Raw genomic sequence first — 21556 nt, 5'->3', positions numbered from 1 at the left:
GTTCACCAGATTCGGTGCGCGATTTTTCTTAATTCTCAACAGAGCAACATAAGGGCTTTCCTTACTCAAAAGTAGAGGGTGTTCGCTGCTGACGTCACAGGTGCTCGCTGAGTGGCCCCCTGACGTCACACCTGCTCGCTGATTGGTCAGCGTTGGCGGGAAACGGTATTCGAGTTGATGGTCTTAGTTTATCAATGATTATGGCCATAATAGTAATAATATGGTAGCTGTGTTGCTATCAGGACGTTCTTGCTATTATTTGTTGTCGAATCATCTGTAATACATTCATAATTATCTGTCTATAAAGTCATTTTTCTGCCTTTGTTGAACCCAAGAGTTTTTTAATATATTATAGTTACCCTTAACCGTTTTCTTTGGTCTAAAAGTCACAAAGCATGGAGATGGGTAACTATAATATAATGAAAACAGTCTTGGTCTCAACAAAAGAAGATAACTGGCTTATACACTGATAATATGCATTTATTACTGACATGTCGACGAAAAATCATAGCAAGAACGTCCTGATAACTACATTATAGCCATACTACTACAATTCTGGCCATAATCACTGGAAAATAAGGACTATCAACTCGTATACCGTTTCCCGCCAACGCTGACCAATCAGCGAGTAGCTGTGACGTCACTCAGCCAATCAGCGACCAGCAACTACGTAGCAACTCCCTAAGGAAGGGTCTTATGATTTCCTATTGAAGATTCAGACAAAACCCGCTCGGAATCTTGCAAACGCTGTCTCCGAGAGAGTCCGTCCCCGTTCGACGCAAATTACGTCCGTTTCCGTCCGGTTTTCTTTCAACTCAGAAGACTTTATTAGCTTTTTATATATAATTCAGCTAGGTTATGCTATTTGCTAATAATCATGATAAACGAATAATTCATTCTATCTCATCTCCCACCTCCCATCTCCCAGCATCCCCATCTCTCCTCTCATCCTATCCCATCTCCCTGTACAATTACCCCTCACAGCATTCCTACCCATCGCCCAGAATCTCGACCCATCTCGAAGCATCCCTATCCCTCCCCAGGCATCCCTACCCTTCTCTCAGCATCCCCACCTCTCTCCCAGCATCCCTACCCATTTTTCAGCATCCCTACCTCTCTCCCAGCATCCCTACCTCTCTTCCAGCATCCTTACCCCTCTCCCAGCATCTCTACTTTTCTCCCAGCATCCCTACCTCTCTCCCAGCATCCCTACCTCTCTCCCAGCATCCCTACCCCTCTCATAGCATCCCTGCCCCTCTCCCAGCATCCCAACCCTTCTCCCAGCATCCCCACCCTTCTCAAAGCATCCCGAACCCCCTACCAGCATCCTTACCCCACTACCAGCATCCCTACTATTATTACAGCATCCCTACCCCTCTCCCAGCATCCCTACTCCTCTCCCAGCATCCCTACTCCTCTCCCAGCATTCCTACCCTTCTCCCAGCATCCCTATTCCTCTCCTAGTATCCCTACTCCTCTCCCAGCATCCCCTCCCCACTCCCAGCATTCCCGATCCTCTTCCAGCATCCCTACCCCTCTCCCAGCATCACCATTCTTCTCCTAGCATCCCTACTCTTCTCCCAGCATCCCTACCCCACTCCAAGCATTCCCACTCCTTTCCTAGCATCCTTATTCCTCTCTTAGCATCCCTACTCCTCTCCCAGCATCCCTAACCCCTTTCTCTGTTTCTCTACCTCTCTCCCATCAACCCTACTCGTCTCCACACAACTCTAGCCCTCTTTTGTTATCCATACCCATCTTCCAGGACCCCTGCCTCTCTCACAGCATCCGTACCCCCTTTCCTGGCATCCCTGCCCCTCTCCCACCATCCCTAACCCTCTCCAGCCATACATACCCCTCTCCCAGCGTCCGTACCCCTCTCCCAGCATCCCTACCATTTTCCTAGCATCCTTACCCCTCTCCCGGCATTGCTACCCCTCCCCCGGCATCTCTACCCCTCCCCCTCCATCCGTAGCATTTTCCCAACACCCCATCTATTTTCTCAGAATCCCTACCATTTTCCGAGCATCCCTACCTCACGCCCAGTATCCTTACCCCTCTGCCAGCATCCCTACTCCTCTCCCAGCATCCCTACCCCTCTCCCAGCAACTCTACCCCTCTCACGGCATTCCTACCCCTCTCCCACCATCCCTACCCCTCTCCTAGCATCCTCACCTCTCTCCCAGCATTTCCACCCTTCTCCCAGAATCCCAACTCTTCTCCTGGCATCCCTACCCTTCTTCCAGCATCCCTACCCCTCTCCCAGCATCTGCACCCCCCCTCCTAGAATCCCTACCCCTCTCCCAGCATCTGCACCCCCCTCCTAGAATCCCTACCCCTCTCCCAGCATCTGTACCCCCCCTCCTAGAATCCCTACCCCTCTCCCAGCATCTGCACTCCCCCTCCTAGAATCCCTACCCCTCTCCCAGCATCTGCACCCCCCCCTCCTAGAATCCCTACCCCTCTCCCAGCATCTGCACCCCCCTCCTAGAATCCCTACCCCTCTCCCAGCATCTGCACCCCCCTCCTAGAATCCCTACCCCTCTCCCAGCATCTGCACCCCCCTCCTAGAATCCCTACCCCTCTCCCAGCATCTGCACCCCCCCCTCCTAGAATCCCTACCCCTCTCCCAGCATCTGCACCCCCCCTCCTAGAATCCCTATCCCTCTCCCAGCATCTGCACCCCCCCTCCTAGAATCCCTACCCTTTTCCTGGCATCCCGACGCCTCTCCCGGCATACCCATCCCTCTCTCTCTGCGCGCCTACCCCTTTCCAAGCATCACCATCCCCCTCCTGGTACTCCTTCTCCTCACCCGGCAATCCTACCCTCCTTTTGGCATCGTTACCCCTCTCCCATCATCGCTACCCCTCTTGCAGCATCCCTACCCGTCACTCAGCATCTCTACCCTACTGTCTGCATCCTTACCTTCCTACCAGCATCCTTACCTTACCGTCTGCATCGTTCCCTCTCTGCCAGCAACCTTATCCTGCTGTTTGCATCCTTACCTCTCCCCCAGCATCCCTAATCTCCACCCAGCATTTCTAGCCTTTTGTCTACACCCCTACGTCCCTCCCAGCATCCCTACCCTACTGTCAGCACCCTTGCCCTCTATCCCAGCAACCCTACCCTAGTGTCGGCACCCTTGCCCTCTATCCCAGCATCCCTACCCTACTGTCAGCACCCTTGCCCTCTATCCCAGCAACCCTACCCTAGTGTCGGCACCCTTGCCCTCTATCCCAGCATCCCTACCCTACTGTCAGCACCCTTGCCGTCTATCCCAGGATCCCTACCCTACTGTCAGCACCCTTGCCGTCTATCCCAACATCCCTACCCTCCACCTAGCATCCGTACTCTACTGTCTGCACCCTTACCTCTCTCCTAGCATCCCTACCCTACTGTCAGCACCCTTGCCCTCTATCCCAGCATCCCTACATTACAGTCTGCACCTTTATCTCTCTCCCAGCATCCCTACCCTACTGTCAGCACCCTTGCCCTCTATCCCAGCATCCCTACTCTACTGTCTGAACGTTTACCTCTCTCCCAGCATCCCTACCCTCCACTCAGCATCCGTACTCTACTGTCTGCACCCTTACCTCTCTCCTAGCATCCCTACCCTACTGTCTGCACCCTTACCTCTCTCCCAGTATCCCTACCCACCACCCAGCATCCCTACCCTACTGTCTGCATCCTTACCTCTCTCCCAACATCCCTACCAACCACCCAGCATCCGTACCCTACTGTCTGCTAACCTACCTCTCTCCCAGCGTCCCTACCCCTATCCCAGCATCTCTACTCCTATCCCAGCATCCCTACTCCTCTCCCAGAATCCTTACTCCTCTCCCAACATCCCTACCTCTCTCCAAGCATCCCTACCCCTATCCCACCATCCTAACCTCTCTTCTAGCATCCCTACCCCTCTTCCAGCATCCCAGCATTTCTACTCCTCTCCTAGCATCCCTACCCCTCTCCCAGCATCCCTACCTCTCTTCCAGTGTCCCTACCTGTATCCCAGCATCTCTACTCCTCTCCTAGCATCCCTACCCCTCTCCCAGCATCCCTACCTCTCTTCCAGCATCCCTACCTGTATCCCAGCATCTCTACTCCTCTCCTAGCATCCCTACCCCTCTCCCAGCATCCCTACTCCTCTCCCAGCATCCCTACTCCTCTCCCAGCATCCCTACTCCTCTTCCTGAATCCCTACTCCTCTCCCACCATCCCTACCCCTCTCCAAGCATCCCTACCCCTCTCCCAGCATCCCATCTCCTCTCCCACAATTCCTTCCTCTCCTCCAGCATCCCTACCCCTCTCCCAGCATCCCATCTCCTCTCCCACAATTCCTTCCTCTCCTCCAGCATCCCTACCCCTCTCCAAGCATCCCTACCATTATCCCAGAATTGCTACTCCTCTCCTGCCATCCCTACTCCTCTTCCAGCATCCCTATCCCTTTCCCAGCATCCCTATTCCTCTCCTAGCATCACTACTCCTCTCCCAGCATCCCTACCCAACTCCCAACATCCCTACCCCTCTCCCAGCATCCCTACTCTTCTCCCAGCTTTTCCACACCTTTCCTAGCATCCCTAACCCCTTTTCCAGTTTCCCCACCCCTCTCCCATCAACCCTACCCGTCTCCATATATCCCTAGCCCTTTACTGTTATCCCTACCCATCTCCCAGCATCTCTTCCTCTCTCCCAGGATACCTACCCCCTTTCCCTGCATTCCTACTGCTCTCTCACAATCCCTAACCCTCTCCCGCCATACCTATCCCTATCCCAGCATCCGTACCCCTCTCCCAGCAGAGCAGCTACTCGGGCGGGGAGTGAACTCTCGACCTTGACATCTCGAGTCAAGCGCTCTACCACTGAGGCACCCTGCCCCCTGTTCTTCACCTCACAAGAATAATTGTCTGCACATACTTTCATCATCCTGACATTTTCCAACCTAAACATAAGGTCTGACACAATCCAGAAAACAAGGAAAAAGAAAGTACAAAAGTGAGGGAACTATCCACTGCATGCCCAGTAAAATGGACATGACACTCACTTACACAATGTTCAAGCCCTTGTGTCCTGGCTCCACCTCATGGGCCATACTACCTGCACATATTCTTGGTAGTATTTTTCTTCACAATCCCCCATCAGTTCCCTATCCTCACCAGCTTCCATACCTCTTTCTCAGTCACTCATTTGTCATACTTATCCATTTTCTCGAACCTACCTGGCCTACTCCAACCTTCAAGTTCACCCACATACTGCACACCCTTTTTAACACCCAATCAACATCTCCATTCTCCTCGTACAGCATGTTCATACCATCCATGCATACTCTCTTTTGTCCTATTTTATCCATCCATCTATCTATCATCCAATCCTACGTTGCCCCACAAGAAGCGTAGGAGCACGGGGCTAGGCAAGTTGGTCCTGACATTTAAGATGAGAGTGACCAGCTTCACACATCCCTGAGTGGTATTACATAAGCAATAAACCCCAAGCATCCCTTGGATATAAACCTTCACTGGCTCAATCTGATTGGAGTGCTGTAATTACCCACTAAACCACCAAATGCCAAAATTTGGTTATATGGTTACCACCCAGCATACTACATGGTTTCCTGGTGTCCAGGAAACCATTTGGCTTGTCACTCAGTGTAGAGTCACCCACAGGCAGAAGTAAGAAGAAAGAATGAAGGAAAGAAAGACAGAAGAGGGAGTGTAAAGTCACCCAAAGGCAGAAGGATGAGGAAAGAAAGACAGAAGAGGATGGAAGGAAAGAAGGATGGAGAGGAAAGGGCAGACACCCGAGAGGAGCACTACATCAAGTGAGAGGATGGCGAGTGCCCCCACCTACCACTTGTCCTATTTTACAGATCATACTCGTATAATTTCTTATCCTATCAGGTCAATGCACTATATCTCATTTATCCTACGTTCATAACATCTGAGAAAACAGGTGCGTACTGAGGTATGCTGTGGCATGAAAAATAGGTGATGACTGATGCCTGAGAAGAGGCAGTGTATATCACATGAATGGCTCAGTGTTAAGCAGGAACAGTACCCTCAACAAAATGGAAAGTCAGTACATCATTCATGGATACAGTCTTACATTTATTGCACTGGCTAATACAATAAGATTGTCATGTTGAAAGCAAGAGTACCATCATGAGCAAAAGTTCACTGACAACCTCAAGGCAGCTTTGTGTTCTGCTATACATATTTCTCACACTTCCATGAACAACAGGGAGTACCTTTCCTTCTCATAGTCTTACGATGTTTGCTTCGCACAGGTGTTTTCTTATGCTCTTTTATTACACGCCCTCATACTGCTATCACAAAAATACTGTATGCAACACCCATCATCACCACAGTTGATAGGGAAGTGTCAGGAAACTGTTGCTCATGACAGTACTGGTTACACAGCATCATACACAATACTGGTAGATGGACAGTGATTCGCCACTCCATATTTCATCTTCTTTACCATACCATTCTAACAAACAATTTTCACAAGAAATATGGGAAGTTCTGATAATTAGTTAATAAATGTCTTGATTACAAGTGCACAGTGCTCTCTTATCAATACATGGCACTTCCATATATAAATTTAAGCAACAATAGTAGGGTTGCTTTTACCTGATGAAATTAGATCACCCCCACAATTTAAATACAAGGTGATGGTTGCCTAAAATTGGACGAGCCATAGTTATGAGGTAGGACAGACACTCCACTGCAGGTCAAATGACCTAGCATCCTGACTACACTTGGCCATCTACTGAGCTGAAAAAGGGTTAGGGATCTTTGGCAGATTAGAACAAATGTGTTATAATATAGGGTTGCAACACCCTTCATCACTGTGGTCCTAGTGCCACAGACTGAACCATCATGACTGTGGTCAGGCCTCATTTAAATTCTAGGTTGTGTATGGAAAATACTGCTTTAAGTGAGACTTTATCTGGTTCATGGCTGTGAAGTTAAAAACATACAACAAAGAAAAAACTACAAAACTCATATGAAACTTCAGAATGGAAATGATCACAAACAACTTTAAGGAAAGTTAACAATGAAACTGTTTTAAACAAGGACTACAGTGTACTAACTCTTATATATCTAGTTCTCTGAGCATTATCCAGTCCATACTCCTCATCCATCAGTCACACTGTCACAAGCAGGGTTCATTTCCCTTAAAATCATTAAGCTTTTATCTGTATCATTGTGGGTGCAATATGTAACAGTGCAGCTGCAACACATACATCTCTCATGTGTACTTTGTTTTAACCATATTCACTTCATGTAAATTACCCTGGTATGCAGCCACAACAACATGAATTGGTAAGGGAACAATCTCACTCATCTCATGAACAGAAAATATTTTAAAGTATATGCACAACATAATGAGTCATGTACTGTACATAACCTACATGCAGTAATGCACAAAGTACTGTACAACAACTGCAGTACAAGCAATGCTGCACCAGAAAAAAAAAAAAATATATATCAATATATATAATTACTGATTACATGTAATTTACTAACAACAGCAGATTATCATGAACTGTACACAGAATTCTAGTAGACATTCATTCACAAACAATTACCATTTGTAGTATGCCTGGCAACAGACATTATGATAGATATCTAATATCAACAACCATCAACAAAAATAATCCTCAATATATGAGAGGTTGTTACAATAATATTTTTTGTCTTTTGCCTCTCTAAATATGGGTTGCTGCCTAAATATATTTACAATACCACACCACAATGCCTTTTGCTTTACCCTCAGTTTTCTAAACTTGTTTTCCTACAATGAATCTAAGTAGGCAGTAATGGGATGCATAACAGCATTTTTTATGTAATCTACTGTGAACTGATTACTATATACCATACTGTATAAAAGGGTTAAAAAAAAATTATACTGAGAAATTTTACCATTACTAATGGACACACACTGATCATAAAAAAGTATTAGTGGACTCACGTTAAGTGTCATGAATGTGTTGCAAATATAAAACCTTTTTCATAAAACTAGTACTGTAAATTGGAAGTGGGTGGCAAATCACACCAATGTAAGTATGCAGGCAATAATTTTGTAATTTACCATGGAACTGGTGGCATAAATAATACTGTAAAAAAAAAAAAAAAAAAAAAAAAAAAAAATTGACAAATGTAGGATCATCTAGGCTAAAGTCTATGGGAATGAAGAACTGTGTGTGTGAAAATCCTTAGGGAGCAACTAACTGACTGGGTTGCTAAAAAAAAAAAAAAAAAAAGCAATCTACCATAACAATAAAATCCCTATTACCCAATGGCACATACAATACTGCATCATATATAATAATACTTGAGAAATTTACAATATTGTCCTACCCCACAGACTGTAATCATCCACACACTGTTTGTCTTTCAGTATAATGATTTTTAATTACATTCTGGCTGCTATGAGATAATTTTATTCAGCTCTGGAGGGATATCTTGGACTGATGAAGTAAAAAAAACACAGCCAAACAATTACATTCACAATCTCTCTCTCTCTCTCTCTCTCTCTCTCTCTCTCTCTCTCAATATTTTCCCATTAATATATTTTCTCAATTCCACAACATTATCCAAACTTTATTCTTCTTGCCCTATCAAGAGCATAGGAGAATGGAGCCAGGCTACTCTTTCTGACACTTAAGGTGAGGGTGACAAGCCTCACTTGCCCCCGAGTGTCATTACGTGAGCAATAGGCCCCAACCACTCACTGGATGTAAACTCTTACAGGCTCAATCCAGTTGGATCATCAGACATAATACTGCATCAAAATGACATTCCAAATCCCTATCCTAAACTCTAGCAGTTCCTTAACTTTACCCCTCCTCCCACCAATCAATGGGAGGTACCACCAAAAAATAAGAAAAACTAAAACACTGTAGAAGCTCCAAAAAGTGTGGTGATGATAACCAAAATGACAATGAAGATGCATTATTTTACCCTGAACTCCCTTCCTGGTGAATACCTTAAGCATTGTGCCTATTTAGATGTGCTGATGATAGCACTGTGTGACTGGACATCCTTCTTGATGCTAACCACTGGCCCTTCAGTGGAAGTAAATGTTTGATCCTTCAAATGATAGTGTGCTCAGATTTATTCACTATCCGAGTATTAAAATTCTTGGCTTCACCCAAGAAATACCATGCACAAATAGCTTTATCTCCATTAACATACTTACATCCCTCCTCATCCACTCCAGTATTGCACAGCAGAAGTGTAGGGGTCCAGGGCTAGACAATTCATTCCAGACACCTAAGGCAAGAGAGACCAGGTTCTCATCCTTTAGTGGCACTATGTGAAAAATAAATTCTTATCAACCACTGGAAGCAGAACCTTATACCTGGTTGGAGTGCCGTAACTCACTAGCCCACCAAGCACTATTCTACTCTTATAATTCTTCCCTTCACCCCACCAGAAATACCATTCACACATAGTTGTATCTTCATTAATACCCTCGCTATAAATCCTCCCATGCTACAAACAACTTGCTGGTAGTACCCACAATAAAACAATGTCATTAAACTAAAGAGAGATGTCATTTTAGGACTAATGCTGCATTTCTTTCACCTTAACTTGGCCTAAATTCTTGACCTTTTGCTGCTTCCTTCACACATCTCATTTACAGAAGACAGTATTATGGCTCTCCATCCTTTCCATAGCATTTTGTGACAAGCATCATATTCTTGTGTTAATTTACTGTTACAACTCTACATTCAGCATTAACAGAGAACAATTTCAGGCAAAGTTAAAGTAAAATGAACAAAGTGAGTGCATTTCTACTCACAAAAATTACTCTTTTGTTTATTCTCTGATATGTGGTAAAAAACCTGTCTTATACACATATTGACCCATTCAGTATCGTGACTTTTTTCAATTACAGCCTCGTTTCCTCCAGACAATTTTATTAAACTCTGGACAAGGCAGGGCTCTCATACTGATGGGACTAGAGAAGGCTGTCTAAATCCTCAAGTTGACAAAGCCTTTCTTAACCCCTTAACTTGATGACATACTGTATTTCTCATGTTACTGTCACTATCTCCAGATGATTTTAATCAGCTCAGAAGAGTTTTTTCAAACTGGATAAAGCCTTAATCATTTAATTCTATACTACTAGTGAAAAACTCAGTTAATAAAATTGTCTTGAGATCATTTCACTTTGTTTATAAAGGCTCCAAAATGCTTACATGTATTGACCTTGGTCACCTAATGGCAGACTTGCATGGCGTTCGATCTCCGGTAGCCTCCCTATTCTGTCCCTCATCCCTGAGGTCACACTCGATGACTTCATCCCAAGTCTTATTTGATATGCCTCTCACAACCCTACCCCTAATGTTAACACTTCTCACTCTCTGCACCCAACTGTCATCCTCCACCCTTTCCACAAGCCCAAACCATCTCAATCTACCTCTCCTCATCACAACAGCAGTACACTCCAGTCCCAACCTACCTCTTAACTCCAAAGGCCTCGCATTCAAGGATGCACTGCACATCCAGGTTATCACTCTCATTTCTGTACATTTGCGTCTGCGAATATCCTCTTCCTTTACTGTCCAGGTCGCACTACCATACAGCATTACACTCCTAAAACATGTCACACACAAAGATCCCTTAGCACAGAGGAAGAGCCCTCTTAATGTCAGGAAAGGCAACAGCTCCCTGAGCTTCTTCCAACCACTCCTCACTCTAGCCACTGAGCTAGCTCCAGCCCCACCTCCAGCACATAACACATCTCCCAAACAACAAAACTCTTCCATACACTTGAGAGACTCACTAGCAAGATCAATTCTTTCATGCCTGACATCTCTACATGCTTTCCCCAACACTCTGCACACATGAAATAAAAATTATCTTGCAGTCTACCTCTAATACCACTGCTGGTACATCTTTTATGCATCCACTTATCACAAACACTGCAAAAGATGGAACTACTTTCCACACTCTTGTGGCATGCCACATCGTCATCATCATCATCTGGACCTCCTTGCCCACCCTAGGGCAGGGTGAGGAGTAGCAATGTCCAGACAGCCCAAATTTGCCCAATCCAATGGGTCATGCCTCCATTCACTCATCATTCAAGCCCCCGGAATCCTGGCTCTATCAGATACGCCAAAAACATTCACCACGTTGTGTTGCTTCACATAAACACATCCGGTAGAGTCAATCCAGACGCTGCCACATTGGAAAGGCGTGCCAAATCCCTGATCATGCACTTCTCCTCAAAACATTCATCCGGCCAGCTCAATCTCTTGTCAGTTCCCAAGCCACACAAAGGGAAAATGAATGTCACAGGAGTGAAGGACTTACCAGTAAGCTGAATAAAATTGTTTGGAGGTAGCAAAAAAAAAAAAAAAAAAAAAAAAAAAAAAAAAAGTCACTATACTGAAGGGTTTAGTAATGGCAGACGAACCCACAAGCAACTGCAGGCCTAAGTTGCCATTCTTACATAATCCAACAGGCCCCTTTTGAGGGATACAGAGGGGATAGAGGGATGTTCATATAACAAGGGAGCTCCACTACCCAGTTATATTGGTGTCACCACACCCAGGCATCCCTCTCCCGCACCAATGATGGGTTAAGGAACTAGAAATATTTTCTATGTTATGTGGTGGACTTCACATTAATTCTACTGAATATAAAAATATAGTACATTTGCAATACCTTTCATACACTGTAACAAAACAACACTGTATGAAGATATAACATATTAGCTGCTGAAGTAATGATATTTATTTTCATGGCATAATCTAATGAATAATTACCAATTACTTTTTTTTTTTGTCAGAATGAACTATATTCATGAATCAAGGGGCTTGTATTATACTACAGTATTAAAGGGCACCCTAACCAGTACTTTAATTTTGTACTAAAGCTTATCATCTTGGCAATTTACTTCTAATACTGTGTCTCCATATCACAGTGTTATGGCCTGTTATAAGAGAAGAATAATACCCATAACAAAATACAGTATAACGAAGAGAGTTCAAGCTGGGCAAAACCCGCTGCACATTGCTAATAAAAATAATTTCCAAGTGGGCATTATTCTTCTATTTACTTCTGATACTATATTATGGAAAACCCTCATTCCACCACCCAGGTAAGTAGTGGTATACAAAGGTACAGTTAGTAACAAAAACCTCTCCTGCTTCTCTCCACGGACTTTGACATCAGTTTCACAGATCCACCGCAACCAACACTGATCAATATATGGGGTCACAGATCAGTATTGTTTGCTCCAGATTCACCAGACTAATTTTCAAAGTCTGTGGAGAAAAAGTAGTAAAGATGAAAAGAATTTGCTGCCAATAGTAGAGTACAGCTAGCCTTCCATTTTTGTGGGATTGGGGAACACAAACCCCCATGAATCCAAAAATCTGAGCAATTTTTGACCCCCAAAATGTCCCCTGCAGTTGTATTGTAAATATATGAATGTCTAAAAACCCTTTTCAGTGCCACAAAACATGATCAGGTGTTAGAATAGCTTAAGGTTTTTTTTTTTTTTTTTTTTTTTCAATCATTTAATAAAACAGGTTAAATCATTCCAAAGTACATCTTACAACAGAGTACTTTAAGATGGTTTAGTAGCCTGTCAACAATTGAAGCCACAAATATGGAGGGCCAACTGCATTTTAAACAGCTTTGGTTCTGGCAAGACAATCTTACATCAACTGCCTTACAGCATTTTTGCTTTTTCCCTGTTCCACCTACATAAACCTATCTTAGTAATGAAAGGGAAATGATTGTGTCTGCTTGTGAATCTCAGCCCTAGAATGTAACTATACAGACACTAACAGTAAAAGCCAGTTGCATCACACATTACTCCTTGTAAGTGAAGGATCCTATGACTGACCAATCATAGTCCACAAAACTTAACTCCTTCTATCCAGTGATATTTATTTTTATTCTTGCAATCTATAGATGATATTTAACTTAAGAAGCATTTGTGGTAGCAAAAGGGTTTATCAAGACCATATCTGTCATCTCCCCATAAGTGAACAGAATCCTCCAGAGATAACATGAATAAATTTTAAAATACATCACCAGAATGAAGGAGTTATAGATACAAGAAAAGCATATGGTTCGAATGGCATTCCATGACTGGAAAACTTTCAGATGCCGCTTGGGGACTCCAACCTATGCACACTGGGTGTCTCTTGACTGAACAAAATCATCTGATGTTAGTATATATGAAATTCATATAGTCCTTCCAAAATATCGAGATCGTTTAGGCATTGTCCCTCAAGGGAATTCCCCTACGTGCGACGTTGCCACAGTTTCTACTGGACTAATTATCGGATTAGAGACAAACTTCAAGGGACAACCCTCACTCCCAGCTCACTACCTCTTTCTCTCTCTCTCTCTGCATATAAAATCAACATTATATGGAGATTTATTTCTATAAAGTCTATACGGTTTTATGAATATTAGAATTTGAGGAAAAACCTCCTTACTCTGTCTGTCTGTCTGCCTGTCTGTCTGTCTGTCTCTCTCTCTGAATATAAAATCTACATTTTATGGAGATTTATTTCTGTAAAAAGTCTATACGGTTTTATGAGTTATAGGTCCTCTGTTTGCCTTCTAAAAAATACTTATTTAGGCTGTAAATAAGTTCTTTTTCTCGACTGTGGAGCAGACGAGGGCAAGTAGTAGGGATAGGAGCTTATCTCTGACGGCGGTCAGAGAGGAAGTGACCTGCGGATTGACACCTGACCTACCCTCACTGACTCACCTAGAAGCGTGACAGCGTTGGAAAGCAACGTTGCCAAGTGTTGAGGTATTTATAAAAAGTCATTGTTATTATTAAAAACAATAGGCATTTTCTTACACTATATAGCCTTAATAGAGAATTTTATATATATATATATATATATACTGTAAATAAATTTAATTTAGAAGTGGTAAATATCTGACACGAGACAGAGAGGTGTGTTTTGGTACGGATTCAGCAGCGTCGCGCGAAGAGGTATTCCCGTGAGGGACAACGCCCAAACGATCTCGATATTTTGGAAGGACTATAGGTGTACCAGTAGTACAGAACTGCCTACATGAGATAGTTTTTGAAGCCGTGAACTGCTAGGATATCTCACACTTGAACGAAATCATTTGGTGTTACCCTGAGTATAAATTAACCAAATGCATCAACTGCAGTGAAAGGGATACACCACAAGACCACCAGCTGTCTAACAATACAGTAACTGTCAGGATGATTTCAACTACATGCATACACTATATGAAGTTGATTCATTTTCATCTGACAGATCTGGGCCACGTCTGTAAATAAATTACAAAGTTGTGGTCGCATGAATTTCAATGAGCCTTGTCTATGAGGTCAGAATTAGTCTTCTTGGTTGCAGATCAACTCTTCAGAGTGATTACACATGGCCATCAGCCAAGCTAAATGGGGTTAAGAATCTTTGTCAGATAATGTGACCTATAACATCTCATATCTTTTCTCCTCTGTGTCTTTAAGTTGGTATTCTCATCAGCTTAGGATTCTTTCAAGCATTTCTTCCTGAACTATTTAATTTACACTGTAGGGCCTAGTATTAAGCACCATTATATTTAAACATTATTAATACTGTACTTACATACACCATACTAGAGGTTATTAACAAGCCATAAGCAGATACTGTGTATACAGAAGTACCATGGAAGAGGTGCTTGGGATATTCCTTAACCAACAAGAGTATGAGTCGCAGATAATAATGTATTCTAAACTTTAAATTATATATTCACCCACCAGAAAGTTCACACTCTTTTATCTATTCTGACTAAAACACATAATTTGATCCAGCTTAGGGTGTAATGAAGTTAACAAAGTCTAGTTCAAAATGTCTCTCACAAGATCAATAAAACTGTTTAGTAGTAGGACAATATTTCAGAAGTTTGTAAAAACTGTTGGTGGCAGAGGGAATAAACTATTACAATATCATCCTACTGAAAGGGTTAAGACAAAGATCAGTACTGCAAAGTAGTGACTTTAGCCTCATCTGTGAATGCAGATGGACATATATGAGCTGGTTTGGTGATGTGGTAGTGGAGCTGAGGTGGTGAAGATGACAATATGTGTGTGTGTGTGTGTGTGTGTGTGTGTGTGTGTGTGTGGTAAACTATGTACAGTATACAGTGAGTGTGGTGGAAAGATAATGTGTGCTTGTAATGATGGAGAGAAATTAAAGAACAAAAGCAGCAAGTGTGTTACATCGTGGACCCCTGCAGCGCTGCATGTTCTTGAGCAGGTTACGCAATTTCTTGTGTACATTGGAAGGCAGGACACCTACTGTGTTGTTAAGCTGCCACGGGTCCACACCTACATCATATGCCTCCTCAAAACTCTCATCATCAGCCCACTGGCAGTACAGACGGTTTTCCCACTGACCAAGCTGTCTGAGGCATGCATACGTGTTGTTGTGGGAGTCCTCACACTTACACGCAAAGTCAGGGTTGCAGCCGTTCATTCCAGGGGGTGCAGCAGGACATCCAGGGTTGAATGGCACACCCTCACCAGAGTGTTCCACCAGCACTGTCCGTCGCAGCTGCCGACTGAGTCCTGTCACCCTCTTATTGCTTCGATCCAACTGCCCTAGGATTGATACCATGTTACTACTTCGGTCTTCTTGTCCAGGTCCTGACATCTTGTTAGTACTTGTGTCATCCTCTGTGTCCATGATCAACGGTTTGAGGGACATGCCATCCATATACTTGGGGACTAAGAGGCCAGCCAGGTCAAGAAAAGTTGGAGCCAGGTCAATGTTGGTGGTTGGGTAAGCCAGGGTCGTGCCTTGGGCCAGGCGGGGGCCACGCATCAACAATGGAACACGGACATCGGTTTCGTAAGGCTCCCGCTTGTCCAAGGGCTGAGAGAACTGGCCTAGGTGGTAGCCATTGTCGGAAGTGAAGACTAAATAAGTGTTGGTGAGCAGATCACGGGCCTCCAGGTCCTGCACCACTTCCTGTACCATCTGGTCCACTGCCAGCAAGGTGCGCAAACGATCCCGGTACACCCCATCCACCCGCTGCACCACACCTGGGGGCAGTGGCTGGACTCCCTGCCGCAGCAGCCAGTGCTTTCCTGGCCCAGCCACCACATTAAAGTTATCAGTGCGTGGGGCTGCAGCTGACGAGAAGTTATGAGCATGGCGCGGTGCTGGGGTGAATGGGGCGTGTGCAGCAGGGGTGGAAAGCATCATAAAGAAGGGGCTGCCTCGGGGGCGCTGCTCCAGGAACTGAAGTGCTCGCCATCGCATCACATCAGTTAAGTAGTCATGCCCAGGGTCGTCACCATGGACCTCCTTACTGCCATTGATGGAGAGGGAATAATTGTAGTAGCGGGAGTTGCCTTTCAGCCCCAACCACCAGTCCCAGCCTGGTGGCACATGACCCACACCTCCAACACTTGAGTGGCCATACTGGTTCAGGTATTTGCCGGCAAAAAAGGTCACATAGCCTGCTTTCCTCAGATGCGCTGCAAATGTTTTCTTCTCTGGTCCGTCCTATGTCAGGTGCCACACAGTCACATCAAACACAGACAGGATGAAATAAGTGTTAGTAACTTAAAAATGACAAATTGGAGCTGTATAGAAAGTAATTATAGGTTGCCTTTTTATGACATTCTTCTTTTATTATTATGTCCACAGTAGTTCTGAGAAAACTGCCTATTGAAGTCCCATTGCTATGTCCACAGTTGATCTGCCAGAGTCCTCAAATAGCTGTACCAACAGTAAAAAAAAAAAAAAAAAAAAAAGTGATATTTTGGCTGAAATCCCCAATATAAAATGATGACTTATGGTATACACAAACTTAAGCACACTTAGTATTCTTGATTTCTAACTTTCTGGCTGAATTCTCTAATAAAATCATGCTGGCCTATCTTCACTAAGTTTTTGTACTTAGTGGAATGTAAAGTAAGAGTGCAGGCACACATAACAACACCCTACATTGTATGAACCACCAATACAGTAGTTATTAAGAAAAATATCAGTTGCTTGCAAAGTCTCTTATCACAAGTCTTTGCAGAGATTTTTTTTTTTTTTCCAGGGACTAAAACACTTCACAGTATTCTAATGAAGTATTTAACCTTCAGGACGATGATGTCTTTTTATACTTGCTAACTCTAGAAGTTTCAATTCAACTTAGGAAAGACCTCTTATACTAAAGGGGCTAATGAAGGCTACAGACTGTATTCTCACTGACTTAGAATGGTGCATAATACCTCTTCCTTTGTAATTTATTTTGAATACAGTAATACATTTCAGTATTGTCTGTTACGCGGCTTATTATCTTCGTTACACTGACATAAATGGCATAAATAACAGACTAGCATATATTAGTGTACCAGATACAGAAATAAACTGTTAAGGAAAGGTGCTGAGGAGCCTCCTTCACCAAGGAGAATATGGTCCTAAGTCCAACTCCTCCAGTTTAAGAGCTCTCTCCTAACCTGAATATCATTTGTAAGTAGCAAAAACAGAATAAAAAAAGTTTAATGTCATTGTAGGGAAAGTTAAAAAAAAATTCTAACTTATGAGGCAAAGCATAACTCCACATACAGCAATGCAAATGTGTTACAGTTCATCTTGTGTCAATAAACATGAGACATTTACATGGATGTTATGCTCTCCCTATTTTATCTCAACCTCAAACTTCCAACTTTCCATCCTGAAGGCTGATACAAATGTCCCTCAATTTCCTCCCTGTCCTTCAAAGGGAAATGGTGGACTGCATTTAAAGGGAAACTTCACTGTGCAGTCCACCAGGTTCACATCCAGATCCTGTAGGCCTAGGGCCTCAAGAACAAGAGGTGATGTGATATCTAACCTGCCAGCGCTGACTGCTGCACTGGCCGCTGAGAGAGTTGTTGATTGCACCATGGTTGTGGACGTACTGGCCTGTCAAGATGCTGGACCTGAAATGTGGCAGGTAATCATCATCATCATCCAAAAATACGGTATTTTCCCACATAAGGATGGGTTTAGGCAGGGTGAAGAGTGCAAGAAAAAAACTGACAGAAGGATAACTAGCAAAAGTCTGCCAAATTAAATAGGTCACACTCTCATTCACTCACCATTCAAGTCCCTGGAATCCCAACTCCACATTACAAGCAGATACATCCACACCCACATGCTTCATATTACCTATCAGTTACATTACAGGTTAAAAGGGATATAATGAACTATGGGGCAATAATGAACAATGTTGAACAGTTGCTAGCCATTTCCTTAAGAAACTCTTTCAAACTGACGATGTCTTTCGCCATCCTTTATTTTTTTTTTTTCCATCAAAAATATACTCTCCTTAGGGAATATATAACTTTTGAACTGGAGGAGTGATATATACAGTACTGTTGATTTCATTACCCCTTCACTACAGGTTTTTCCCACAGACTGAATAAAATCTACTAGTAGCAAGAATTACCTTAGAGAAATGATACATCTTTTGGCTAAGTGAATAACACCTACTGTATACCAAATGGCTGAATGAATGAATGTAAGGGTGGGACTCAAATGTTAGTGCATATGTATGACTACTTGTTGGCAGGTAGACAGATGGCACAATTTTGAACACAAATAGGCCTAAATCAGCCAATATTCAGAGTTGAATGTATTTAAACAAACCACTGGTGGTGAAGCTGACTGACCTACTGGGACAACACAGAGGGCTGGCCACAAAGGCATTAGTAAGGGTGATGCCATGATCTCCCAGGAGGCGGCGTGTGTGTGGCAGTGCTTGCATCCCACCCAGTACCACATCCTGGTCATCAGTTAGGATGAACACAAAGTTGGGCCGCTCAACCTGATGGGTCAAATGATGTTATGTTAGATTATGCTGTGACAGACTTAATTAAATTAGATTATGTTGTCATTTTTTTTTTTTTATGTCTGACTCTGGGCTTCACAACCTGCTCCCAAGGCAGGGCCCCATTCAGTTGAAGTGCCTTAACCCACTAAACCATCAGGCATCAAGTTATATGGTTACCAACCAGCATAGGACTTGGTTTTCTAGCTTACATGAATTCATGTGGTTTGTCACTCAGTGTAATCACTTGAAGGCAGTATTATACTGAGTGAGTGGATGATGGGTGCCCCACCTACCATTAAACTTATACAGAAGAAAATACTTAAACTACAACAATGTTGCAAAACAAATAAACACATTTGAAAGCTTTCTCTTAGCCAGAGGTGACACTAATAAATCTGGAAGAAATCTCTGAGAAAGAGTAAATGAGAATAGAACAAAATCATGATACACTGCATATACCTTATTTAAAAGTACAGTCATATAAGCTTATCCTCCAGCCCACCACCATTTTGAATGAGTAGAATCCCTGATACAAAAGTGGTGACAATTCCCACCTGCAGGAGTGTGGATCCCTCTGGTGGAAGGGGAGGGCTGGTCTGGTAGGGGGCAGACCAGTAGATCACCGAAAGGAAGAATGTAAACCCCAGGAAGAGGTAGATCTTCTGTTGGTGCTCCACCACCCACATCATTCATGCCTCATCTGCTCACCTCACCCACCACACCCTATAACAGTAGTAGTAGTAGTAGTAGTAGTAGTACGGTAGTTGCAGTAACCCAAGGCTCATTTGAATGTGACCCCAGTGAACTCCAGGCTAAAATTACCATCTTGCAGTCCACCATTGTCTCTTAACCCCTAAAGCCCTATGACCCCTAAAGTCCTATGACTGATGATCGCTGGTTTCCAAACTTAGTAAGTGAAGTCCTACGGCTGACGATTGTAGAGAGGCTGCAAAAAATTGGAGAGCTGTAACCCCACCTCTTTTATGATGTAAGTGGTACCTAGCCAATGGAAATTAATAGATGAGGTGGTGGCAAGCATGATCCGGTCCCCTCCTCGGGTGTGGGGAGGGACCGACCCAACCCCTTCTCTCCACCTCCCTCCGCCCCAGTGGATCCTGCCCTCTGTGTCCTCTCCCACCCAAACTTCCCCCTATACCCCCTCTAAACTGTATTGGCTGTGTGTGGCAGGTATATTCCCTCCCTTTCCCCTCAAACTCCCTCCACCTTATTCTCCCTTATTTCTCAAGGACATCCCGTTCTCGCGCATGGTGAGGAGTGACTTTTTTATTTTTTATGGTCGATTGTGCAGTAACCACTGGACATATGAAAGTGATATACTGTATACATTTTCTGGTGTGTAAAATCAAGTTCTTCAAACCTATAAACCAAAATTTACTTTGGTGCATTTTTTTTTCTCTCTCTAAGCTATAAGCATGGGGTAACAATTGTTATTTTTGACCTTCTATGACAGCCGATATTACAGTAACCATTAATCATATGAGAGTGAAATCCAGTATACATTTTTAAGTGTGTAACCTCAAGCTACATTTATTTGTGGTCTTGCATCCTGCCAGTTTATCGATGATGCACACTGACTCCGGGACACATAAATGCCGTCAATACAACACTTACATTATAATGTACTTCACTCTTCTTGCTGACACCTCTTCCCAATTCATACTTTGCTAACACTGGGAAAGGCTTATTTCTTGGCTATCATTCTCCCTCCAAGCAAAATACAGTACAAGATACAGAATGGAAGTGCTTGGCTGCTCTTACGTTCGTTGCAAGTGCTGCCGTGGCTACAGCAAGAGTGTGAGGCCATCCCTCAGGTGTGTGGTGGTGAGTCGGTTACCAATGCCTCGGCCATAAATTGGCTTTATCATAATAGCTTACGCAACTACTAGGGTTGAAATGCACAGTTACTCTGGGCTAATACCTCTCCTCTTCAATGGTCTGTACTTATAGCATCACAACTTCATTATCACGACCGTAAATATAACCCAGGATAATGATGTATTTTATCTTAGATTCATGTGTTACAATATTTTGTTATCACATCTGCTCCTCGTCACAGCTGCACAATGTAAACAAACGAAATGATTACAGCTTTCATACGGGGTTACTTTTCTATATCGTTCTGCTTACATAATTATTATAACCCATTAAATGATGACATTCATTTTCATATGCATTCGTGTTATTTATATAAGGAAAATAATGCATATTTACATCACATATAAAATGACGATTACATTATTGGGAGATAGATTCATTCCCTTTATCTCGCACCCCCCCTCGGCCCTTTCATTTCACTTGATCTCTGTTTCTGAAGGTAACCAGACAGTTTGGAAGTTTTGTGATTCGATTTATATTAGTGTAATGGTCACGAGGACATGGTGTAACCATGAGGGCCATAAAGCAGCAGACCGTATGGACGTTGACCAACAGCACCACCCACACCACACTCTCCTTCCTCCCACACAGTACCACATTATCCTACCTCCCACACCACACTATATTGTCCCAATGTCCTGCCTGCCACACTACACTATCCTACCTTCCACATCACACACTAACCTATCTCCCACTATCCCACACCACACTGCACACTATCCTATCTCCCACTATCCCACACCACACTGTCCTGCCTGTCACAGTACACTATCCTACCTCCCACATCGCATCAAACTACTGTATCCCACCTCCTACATAACACACTATCATATCTTCCACT

At 43.6% G+C, this 21556-nt stretch overlaps 1 protein-coding gene across 1 annotated transcript; it reads right to left on the bottom strand.

The window, feature by feature from the left end:
• Positions 1-15194: 15194 nt before the first annotated feature.
• On the bottom strand, positions 15195-20752 carry LOC145406085 (N-acetylglucosamine-6-sulfatase-like). Its single transcript, XM_080277270.1, has 5 exons — positions 20599-20752; positions 19374-19542; positions 18659-18807; positions 17839-17926; positions 15195-16514 (listed from the first exon to the last, which is right to left on the bottom strand). The coding sequence occupies exons 2-5, from the start codon at positions 19506-19508 to the stop codon at positions 15195-15197; spliced, it is 1692 nt and encodes a 563-aa protein (XP_080133396.1). The 5' UTR covers positions 19509-19542; positions 20599-20752.
• Positions 20753-21556: the final 804 nt, after the last annotated feature.

The sequence above is a fragment of the Coenobita brevimanus genome, chromosome 69 (assembly GCF_032717465.1).
Source record: "Coenobita brevimanus isolate Jiangsu-jjx chromosome 69, ASM3271746v2, whole genome shotgun sequence".
NCBI lineage: Eukaryota > Metazoa > Arthropoda > Malacostraca > Decapoda > Coenobitidae > Coenobita > Coenobita brevimanus.
This window is presented reverse-complemented; position numbering and strand designations above follow the sequence as displayed.

Coding starts and splice junctions, on each gene's coding strand:
- LOC145406085 (XM_080277270.1), bottom strand. CDS start 19,508: ATGATGTGGGTGGTGGAGCACCAACAGAAGATCTACCTCTTCCTGGGG. Junction 17,927..18,658: donor CCTCTGTGTTGTCCCAGTAG/GTCAGTCAGCTT, acceptor GCCACATTTCAG/GTCCAGCATCTTGACAGGCC. Junction 16,515..17,838: donor GCAGCAGTCAGCGCTGGCAG/GTTAGATATCAC, acceptor CACCTGACATAG/GACGGACCAGAGAAGAAAAC.